General features: G+C 39.7%; 1 protein-coding gene across 1 annotated transcript; it reads right to left on the minus strand.

Moving 5' to 3' along the window:
• Window positions 1-1,574: 1,574 nt before the first annotated feature.
• LOC108234777 (ADP-ribosylation factor-like 14 effector protein) lies at window positions 1,575-6,795 on the minus strand. Its single transcript, XM_017414210.3, has 5 exons — window positions 6,626-6,795; window positions 4,340-4,535; window positions 4,119-4,244; window positions 3,131-3,171; window positions 1,575-1,999 (listed from the first exon to the last, which is right to left on the minus strand). The coding sequence occupies exons 1-5, from the start codon at window positions 6,694-6,696 to the stop codon at window positions 1,771-1,773; spliced, it is 663 nt and encodes a 220-aa protein (XP_017269699.1). The 5' UTR covers window positions 6,697-6,795; the 3' UTR covers window positions 1,575-1,770.
• Window positions 6,796-10,065: the final 3,270 nt, after the last annotated feature.

Raw genomic sequence — 10,065 nt, forward strand, 5'->3', positions numbered from 1 at the left:
GCAGCACTTGCTTTTCCACACTGCTTTGCACGTTTGAAGGTTTTTGGATATTGGGAGTAAAAACAAACAAACAAACAAACGAAAAACTGTGCAACTATGTTATATTCCTGAACACCGTTTCCCCCCCTATAGCTCTGGCTCTGATGCACACTGCTGACATGGGAAAACAACCCATCCTGCTCCCAGGAAGGAATCTCTTCGAACTCCTAACGGAACAACAAACTCATCTATAATAAATATCTGATCTCTTGACAAGTTTTTCTCACGTTGCTTAGCATAAAACAGAAAAACTATAAAGTGTGTAATACGCCTTCCAATGGTCATAAGACGAGAGAGGAGGCATTAGGTTCAGCATGGAGTCAAATTTCAGCTGCTGTGATGAATGACTTGTTTGCATCAACTCGCCCTGAGCGTTTTATAAATATTAATAAGCTTAATTTATTTGCTGCCCCTTTCCGAACAAGCCATAAAATGCAGTAGGCACAGGCAGTAAAAGGCAAAAAAAGGAATAGATTATTTTGTTTTGTGATGTAGAGGAAAGCTGACTGCACACATTTCCCCTCCAACTTCTTGCATTTTGTTTACAGGCCACTTAAAAAGAAAGATTTTTTTTTTTTTTCCACCTGTGTTGAACTGCAGAGCTCAGGTTTGGTACGAATACAAAGCTCGGCAGCGGGAGGCCAGCATTCCTTAAAAAAAAAAAAACCCACCCTGACACAAAAAGCTTCTGCCCTACACCTTACCTACAGCTGGCTCTGAGGGCAGAAGGATGGGTAAAAATGAGAAATTACTGTTTTACAAGTTCTCTGGAACTCTGAACTGCTGCGTCATCCTGGTCGGCTCTGCTGCCTTTTCTGTCCACTCTGTTGTTTAAAACAAAAAAAAGACCAAATGGAAGCAGAGTAATTACATTTTACAAGAGTATTAACTTGTTTCATTACTGGGATTACTTCCTTAAATATAAATCATTTCTCTTAAGTTCTTAGAAGGCACTGATCTAACATCATACTGTGTTTTTTTTTTGGCTGTAATAAAAGACCGAGCACTCCTTGAAGGAATCCATATCACCCACTGCTATTTTTGCTAGAGTGTTAAATGAAAATGATCTTATCATGAAAAGGCATAAAGTTACAGGTGTTTTGGCTTCCTTTATAAATGACATAATAGACATTCATCTCACGTGATCCTGTGAGATCTTACGAGATGTGTTAGCGCTCAGAGTATATCTTTCAGATGACTGTCAGCTACTACAGCACCAAATTTTGGGTCAGTATCCATGAAGCTGACTGAGTTAGAACCACTTTTCTTTGATAAGGTCGCTTAGCTGTGGCGGCAAACTTGAGTCAGGTCGGTTTGCATCCAACGAACGCTTTCTGGGAGTTTCATTAGAATTCATCCACTGGTTCGTAAGATATTGTGCTAACACTGGCAAAGACATATTCACCCTTTCACCTTCGGTGGCGAGTCGCAATTATGAATTGACCCTTAAAAAAGTTGGCACGGGATCATTTAGGAAGACAGAAGAAGTCGCTGTAGATCAATTTTTCTGGTCATTTTATAAAGACATCACACAATAAAAACAAGGAAATGTTTATTAACAACTGGTGGTGTCATAAAAAAATCCAACAAACTTTAAATAATAGTTACATGCTGGAATATGTCTTTACAAAGCAGGTAGATTTACATTTGATGGGGGGGGCGGGGGAGAGCTGATGTCCCAGAAGCCCCTCTGACGTCATGACTGGACAATAAAAAAAGAGTCACTGGTAATTAGGTGGCAAATTTGTTCCGGATGATCTCTCCACCCTCCACCTCCACCTGCTCATAAAGCCACTTCCTGTCGCAGCGGCACTCCACGCCGCACTTGCGCGAGCCGCACTCCGGGCAGGGGTAGAAGCAGCCCATGCAGTCCACGTCCAGGCAGTCGCACATGTCCCTGCCGTTGGACAGCAGCCGGCCCTTGTTGTCGTACACTCGGCTTTTGGCCGCGACGCTCTGCCTGCGTGGTGAAGATTCAAAGCGGACATGGTGTGAGCCGCTCCCTCGCAAGCGACAATTTTGATTTCACTTTCTCGAAGCCTCTTCCCCTTCGGTGGCGTTCCATAATTACACTTTTCGCTCGCTTTCTATCGCACATTAGGACGGTGTGAATTTATCCCCGGCCAAATATAAAAACCCCATCCGCGCGCACGTCTCCATTAGCACTGTCGGCGTCTAACGCGCCCCGGCAATGTCGGCCGACACCAAGTCGGGAGAGTAAAAGCCCGGGGGGCCGGTGTTGTCTTTCATTTTCATAATGAAACAATGATCGGATCCAAATCGCAGCCGTCTAACTAGAGAAACTGCACTTTTTTCTGTGAAAACGCCGAGCGCTGAATGACTTCGCTGAAGAGGCTGAAACTGAATCGTTAAAGCTGAAAGCAGCAAAACGTTAGCTAAAGTTGAAAGCAGCAAAAGCCTAAAAGCTAAAAGTAGCAGAACACCAGATGAAAGCTGAAAGGAGGCATGAAGACCAAAACAGAGCAAGTGCACTGAATCAGATTTCAAACACAACACTGTTTTTGAAAGAATTTAAGAAACCTTAATGTGTTTTTATAAAGAAAATATTTCTAAATAAGGTTACGTTTTTTTAAAACTTTAAAAGGTACGGAACTAAAAAGGTCATAGCACCTATATACTGAATAAGCTGATTAAATTGCAATAATAATAAAAATAATAATGTGAATCAGCATCAGCAAAACGAAAATTCAAGCCTCTGAAAAGTATTACCAAATATCATTTTGCAGCGATTTATTTATTTCTGGGAATCTGCCAGTTCTTCGTTCAACCTGCTGGTCAGGTTTTGGGGAGAAGTGCACAAAATTCAATAAACCACAGAAACCTAGAGTTTGGTGCCAGCAGCTGCTTAGGGCCGCAATCAGTTAAATCGGGGGAGAAAAAAAAAGAAAGTTAATTATACTCGAGAGGATCATTTCCACAAAAATCTAATTTTCTAAGTACGTGGAACAGAAGTGGATGTTTTTGTTCGACTGGGGCTGTTGAGCACTTTGTTCTCCTTTAATAGAATAGAACCCCTGAAGTTCGCCTCCAAACACAGAACAAAGACACGCCGAGGGTCCGAGGGCCTCACCTGTCAGACAGCTGCTTCCCTCCACGACCTCCTCGTCCCCCCTGCAACATCAGGACATTTTACACTCAGCTGAATCAGCCTTTCAGAGGGCGTTATAGCAGGCATCGGAAACCCTAATTAAACCTTAAAACAGCGGTCCCCAACCTTTTTAGCTCCACGGACCGGTTCATTATCGGAACGGCCTTTAAAGGTGTGGCGGATAAATACAACAAAATAAAAAGATACCACCGGCATGAAAACAGGGGTATTTTTTAAAACATAATAAACTTAAATCCAACGTTTCCTCGCAGCTTTGTTAGCTGCGTCATCAACATGAATAACAGCCTCTCCTCCCCCTGATGTTCTCTGTGTTTAAACACGCCCTTCAAAATAAGAGACACCACAAATATAAAGTGCACAAAGAATCCAACTCACCGTAACGCTGAATCAGTGGAGCCCTGAGCCTGTTTCTCAGTAACCAGACCGTCCCATCTAGAGATGTTTGTTTTTTACTCATTTTGCTGCTTGTGGGTTTGTTTTTAGCGGTAACGGATCACATGACCTAGATAAGCATTTTGACACGCATCAAGAGTCATAGACTGATGTTGTGGAGAGAATCTCATCATTTTTTCAAAATAAATGTCCTTCAGACTCCAAAAATAAATAAAACGGAAATACTGTAAGTTAAATATTCTTTCTGTGCGGCCCGGTACCAAATGACCCACGGACCGGTACCAGTCCGTGGCCCAGGGGTTGGGGACCTCTGCCATAAAGGATAGTACAATACACAGATTTAAACCTCTACAAATTGTCACTTTACATTATGGTTCTGAGAGAAACGTGTACATGTTTTAACTCAGTTTATAACAAATACTTATTACTAGTTTTAAAGAAAGCTTTTGTGTGAGCAATTAAATTTAAAAAACCTGCCTTGGGTTTCCACAATGCAAACAGTTGTGTGACAAGTAAAAACAAAAACATAAACAACAGCCCGGTCTGGTCAGCTCACCCTCATTCCTCCTCTTTTCTCTCTGCGCATGGCCGCCTCTCTCACTTTGTCTCTGTCTGCTTGTGGTCCCATCTGATTTGCCACGTTTGTCTCTTTTGGGATCACTCCTCTTTTGCGCAGCTCGATCTGATAAAGACAAAAAAAACAACAACACAAAATCCCTTTGCTGAGGCTAAAACGCTCAGGACGAGAGCTGAAACGAGCCAGGAGCTCGCGCTCACCTTCGACGAGTCCTGCCCCGGGGTGAATATCGTGGGCACGGCGTCCTCCCGCAGAAACTGCTTGCCGTTGTAGTCCCTGAAGCAGTCGGTCCTGAAGTGCTCAGAGCACAGGCAAGTGTTGGCAGTCGGGATGAAGCTTTTCATCCCCAGGCTCTGCACCCATTTGCTGGCGAGCTGAGGCTTACTGAGCGGAAACCTGACAGGCGGGGAAGAAGGAGCGGACATGTTCTGAGACCAGGCTTTTAACTATTAACACCTGTTCCAACAACGGGTCCTGATGATGTTCCAGGCTACGATGAAGGCCAAACTTGTAAATAACGGAGTCTTTCCTGTTTACTGGAAATATTCTAGTGGCCATATGCAGTTGCCCAAAGTGTTCAAATCTGTTGCATCTTTAATTAAAAAAAAAAAAGACCACGGAATAAAACAGAAACCTACAGTTAATGTGGAAAGGGTTGAGAGCAAAAAAGTGCAGTTGTTTTGTTATTGTCTTTGGTTTTTATGGGGGTTTCTTCCCCAGTGTTACACCTATGTGTGTTTGTCTGTCTGTAAGCAACTGTAAGCAAAATATCTCGTGAATTAGTCGACAGGTTTTAATGAAACTCTCAGAAAGAAATCTTTGGATGTGCAGCTACAATGTATTTCCTTTCGCAGTCAACCTGATTCAAGATGGCCGCTGCAGCTAATCAACTTTACCAATGACAGAAATGGCTGTAGCTCGGTCAGTTTTACAGACAATGAGATCAAATTTGGTGTGGTAGTAGCTGAGAGTCTTCCACAATGCTTACTTCATACACTAACAGATCATGCCATTTTTGTGTTTGAAACTTTGCCATTAACTAATGGAGTCAACCCTGTCTGTCTGTTAGCGAAATATCTCGTGAACCACTGGACAGGTTTTAATGAAACTCACAGAAAAAAATCATTTGGATGTAAAACAAAACCAATTAACTTTTGTACTCAACCCGATCTAAGACGGCCGCCACAGCTAATCGAAACTTAGTAAAGACAAAAACGGCTATAACTCAGGTAATTTTACAGATACTGAGCTCAAATTTGATGTGGTAGTAGCTGAGAGTCATTCACAACACATAGCCTGAAAACTTGTGTCATTGCATAAGCACGACGTTATTTACAAGATTTCAACTAAGCAGCTAGAACATCATCATTTCTCATTATAAGATGACCAAACTTTAGTTAAAAACCCTGGCACAAATGGTTGCTAATAACATCCCTTCAAGGAATGTTAGGTTTTTAATTTATTTATGGTTTATTATTAATGTAATAAAATTGCGGTATTGGTTCTAAAGATAGCTTTGCTTCAGGCCGTTGCATGGGAGTCAGATCACGTTTTTTTTTAAAGCCATGATTTGACTGAGAAAGCTTTTCAACATCATGGATCTTACTTACAGGGTTTGACTGTGTGCTTACCCATGCATTTATCACACAGGTCTGTTTGTTTTCTGGTTTAAGACAATTACATGTCGACCAGTTTAATAAAAATGTCTTTATTTAAGATTTTTTCAAGGAGCTGTTGCCATGTGTGCAGAATGCCATTTAAGTCAAGTCAAGTTTATATGTATAGCACATTTCAGCAACAAGGCAACAAATCAAACGATACGTTTCATCTTTAGCCATAAGAATTAGTAAAAAGTAACGCAACATTCGTTGAACTTCAATGTTAATTTCTCTTAACTTTATGAGCTCAGGCTCCAAAGGAGTGCAGCACATGGAGATTATATGTTATTTTTTTCTCATAAGAATATATCCACGGTGCAACAATGGCTTACATGTATAAATGCAGTAATAAACTGTGCTCAACAATAAAAGCTTTCAGAGATTATTCAAGTTGTTTCCACAACAGAGTCGTATTTGTTTTTGCTGCATTCACACAGACTGAGAGTTCAGGCGATCAAACCTTTTGCTGTCTCTGCATTCATAGAAGTGTGATGATATTGGCAAATATAGGCGAAGAAAAAGACTAATTTTCCCATGAAGTTTATTACACATAGATTAGTAGATGTCTGATGATAGCTTTCTTTTAAATTTGGCCATGATGTTTCGTGATTTTCTTGGAGGTGTCGCGTAAAAACCATAATATAACATTAATTTTACAATTATTCCGGCGGAACGCGTTTTTCCAAAGCCAGACCTGTCCGACCACTCCAAAGCATCTACAGCACAATAAGCCTGAAGTCGGCGTGCCTAAAATCCCATTCGGTCGCGGCTTACAGACACAGAGAGAAAAGGGGTTTGTGCTGAAAAGTTCCCAGGTTTCGCTCCTACCTGTAAAATCTGATTTCCGAGCCCTTCACAAACTTATTATTACACGCCGGCGCCGCACAAATGACAGGCATGGTGACTTTTTGCCGTTAAAACTGTGCAACGATGAGGCAAACAAAGATATACACGCTCGGGAACCAGTGCACACACTCCGGCTATTTGTTGATTTTTTTCCCCCCTTCTTCGTGGTCTGTTTAAACTTCCGGTTTGGATTGGTGAAGTTCCGCCCTCTAGCGGCGCTGTACGGAATTACTTGGCGTGTGAATTTATGGTGGACATAATGTGAGCATCATTATTTTAAATTAGGACAATACATCTGATTTATAGTTTATCTAATTTATTTATAAATTACATATAATTAATAATAATATAATGGTATCACTCGAAGACTTTCTAAGCAAGATTTTTATAAATTTACTTTGTATCTAGAATGTGTATTTACAAAGTTAATTCATCTTCTTCCCCATTACAGTATTGACTTAAAACATCACATTTCTTACAGTGATTATTTAAACTAATTTAACATTTCTCATCATATTAATTTGATGTTACTGCTTTATTTAATAATGTCAGCAAAAGCAATGAAGAGGTCCATCTATCTATCTATCTATCTATCTATCTATCTATCTATCTATCTATCTATCTATCTATCTATCTATCTATCTATCTATCTATCTATCTATCTATCTATCTATCTATCTATCTATCTATCTATCTATCTATCTATCTATCTATCTATCTATCTATCTATCTATCTCAGTGTTTGTAGAAGTATAAAAATAATCAGTATAAAACTGGACTATATACTATTTTCATGAATTAAATATTTGTGTCCCCCCACAGTCAATCATTAGGTGGGCCTAATACTCACAGATGTTGAAAGCACAGCTGTTTGTGTGAGGGTCACAACAACAATTAAAGCTTCATTAAAGATGTATTTTCACAACCTTTTGCTCTGCAAAGTTGTTTATTAAATTCTTCTGTGTTCGCTGGTACACTCTCTTTTCATTTTCTATTTAAATCATCCTTTTTTGTGTGTAAACTTTAGTCTTGCTAAAGGATTTGACCGGAATATTGTTGTGCAAATTTTCCTGATCCAACACTCCACGTCAAATCATCCAACAAGCCTTACAAGAACTAACTTTATAATTGTACCTTTTCTTGAACTTAATAAGTGAAATTCTGGCGCATGCAATATTTGTCCCTTCAGATGCAGAAAGCTAAGAGCAGGCTTGCAATAACTTTTCAAATACCCAAACAATGCTGCATTTTTCATGTCATGGATGTCTTCTGATGGTTCTGTCAGCTGATGCCACAGATTATATGAAGTTATATAATCTGTTTATGAAACATTTGCAGATATTTCTTATGAATAAAGGTCAATTTGAGGAACTTCCTATGCAAAGTCCCTCAAATTAATTTGACTGTCGCAAAATACTTTTGTTTTTTAGTGTTTTCTAAATACTTAGATTGAAATTGTCACACTCAGATGTGGAAGTGAACATACAGATTTAAATATTTAGAGTTAAGTATTTAAACTTATAATGATATTTAAAAATTCAGGTTTACAGCTTAACAAAATAAATATTAGTTCTTAAAATTATTATTTAAAACTAAAAGTGGCAAAGTATAGCTGCAATTTTTGAACATGTTTGTGTTACTTTACAATCAGTGTCCCATTCATGTTCAACTTAAAGTCTCGTTCTCAAACCTTTTAGCTTCTGACCTCCAAAATAACAGAGGCAAAGATTTCCTGAATATCCTTGACTGAACAAGACAAAAATTGCTGATAAATAAGGCCACAATGTCAACACAAATGTCTTAAACATATATTATGGTACTTTTTCCATTGGTCTATTTATTTTTTATAGTAAAAATATACTAGTAGAAATTATTTTTCCATCTTGTTTGATTTCTGGAGACCATTTCAGGACCTCCAACTTGGTGTTTTGTGACCCACATTGGGGTCCCGACTACAGTTCTTTGAAACCGCTGTTTGAGCGGCTGCCTGTAAGACAGTGTACGGGGCATCGGAGGCCCTGCGCGGCTCTGCTGCCTGTAAGACAAAACAGAGGGCAGCAGAGTCTAGGAGCGGCTCGGTCACATGACGTAAGTAAGCTAGCTAACGACAGCCACTATCAGGAGTCACATACGGACGGGGAAACAAAACCCAATAAACTGTCAAGAACCTATAGCGGCGTGAAGTCACTGGCAAGTAAATAATTAGTTTTTTTATGTCATTACTGAACTCGTTTAAGGAACCCAGGAGTTGAAATGAGCTCAGCCGGCTATATTGAACTTGTGGTGTGTCGCGTGCGGAGGTGTTATTGGCCTTGTGCGGATTGACCGTGAAGCTAATCTCACCTAAACACTCTTTGTTTGTCGCGTTTAGAAAATGTTTACCGGGTTGGTGGGTGATCGCTCGACACGTTTAACTCCCGATAACTTTAATCTAGCAGCTAACGAGTCGACCTTAACCCGTGGTTAGCCCGCGGGTGGTGTTGTCGAGCAGCAAAAGTTCATGTCAACAAGGCTGGATCACTAACTCGGCTAATGTTAGCAGCGAGTCCTGTGTGGTTCTGGAAAACATCAACATTTCTCACAAGCGACCACCTCCCGTCCCTGAAATGTCTTCAGACCTTTTGCTGAAGGCGGACAATGGCATTGCTTATTTTTACTGGCATCATCAAGAATAATAAGCCTGAAGCTATATAGTCAGGCTGTTAGTGCTGCTTTTTTCTTAAATATTAGAGTTTTCAGTAAGTCTGGAAATCTTAGTAAGTCTTAGTAAATGTTTATGTTCCACCTAAGCCTTTGAGCCCCCCCACACACTGCTAAAACATTCATTTTAACTAAATATTTCCTCTAAGCAGGACTTCAGAGGGTTGATAGTTGGCTTAAAATAGTCATTGCAACATTTTAAAGCTAGATTACCATACAGATGTGTGTGTTATGTAAATTAAAAGAGGGAAAAATAACTTTTAAAAAGACATTTAGCTTGTTTACAGTCATCACTACTGAAATATAAATATTTCTAAATGTTCAGAAGCCTCAAACCTTGTCTGGTTGTCTAAAAGTCACGGTCACTGGGTGCTTTACACTAATCTAGAAAACACTAGACAAAAGATAGTGATTCATAGTAATAATAATATTAATGACAGTACTTTTTAAAAGGCTCACAGCCGCCTCAGTTCTTTACCGAAACATAACATTTAGTTGAGTCCAGAAAGTCGTATTATTTTCTGAAATAATCAAGATAATAATTGGCTTTTTCTTGAACTTCTTTCTGACCTCGATGTAAACTTCATGAGGTCAGGAAAAAGGTCAGATGCAGATCGAAGTTTTGGGAAACCGTCGTTGTCTGCACTTTTACTGGGAGTGTGACTGAGGACTGCGTTTACAGGAAAACGTATTATTCTAAAAACGAACTAAAACGTCGTCAC

The sequence above is a fragment of the Kryptolebias marmoratus genome, linkage group LG15 (assembly GCF_001649575.2).
Source record: "Kryptolebias marmoratus isolate JLee-2015 linkage group LG15, ASM164957v2, whole genome shotgun sequence".
NCBI classification, from domain to species: Eukaryota; Metazoa; Chordata; class Actinopteri; order Cyprinodontiformes; family Rivulidae; genus Kryptolebias; species Kryptolebias marmoratus.

What these genes read in the sequence shown, in the direction of transcription:
- LOC108234777 (XM_017414210.3), bottom strand. Translation starts at nt 6,696, where the DNA reads ATGCCTGTCATTTGTGCGGCGCCGGCGTGTAATAATAAGTTTGTGAAG. An exon ending in TCGGAAATCAGATTTTACAG is followed by an intron (nt 4,536 to 6,625) that starts GTAGGAGCGAAA and finishes CCCGCCTGTCAG; the next exon opens with GTTTCCGCTCAGTAAGCCTC. An exon ending in AGAAAAGAGGAGGAATGAGG is followed by an intron (nt 3,172 to 4,118) that starts GTGAGCTGACCA and finishes CTGATGTTGCAG; the next exon opens with GGGGGACGAGGAGGTCGTGG.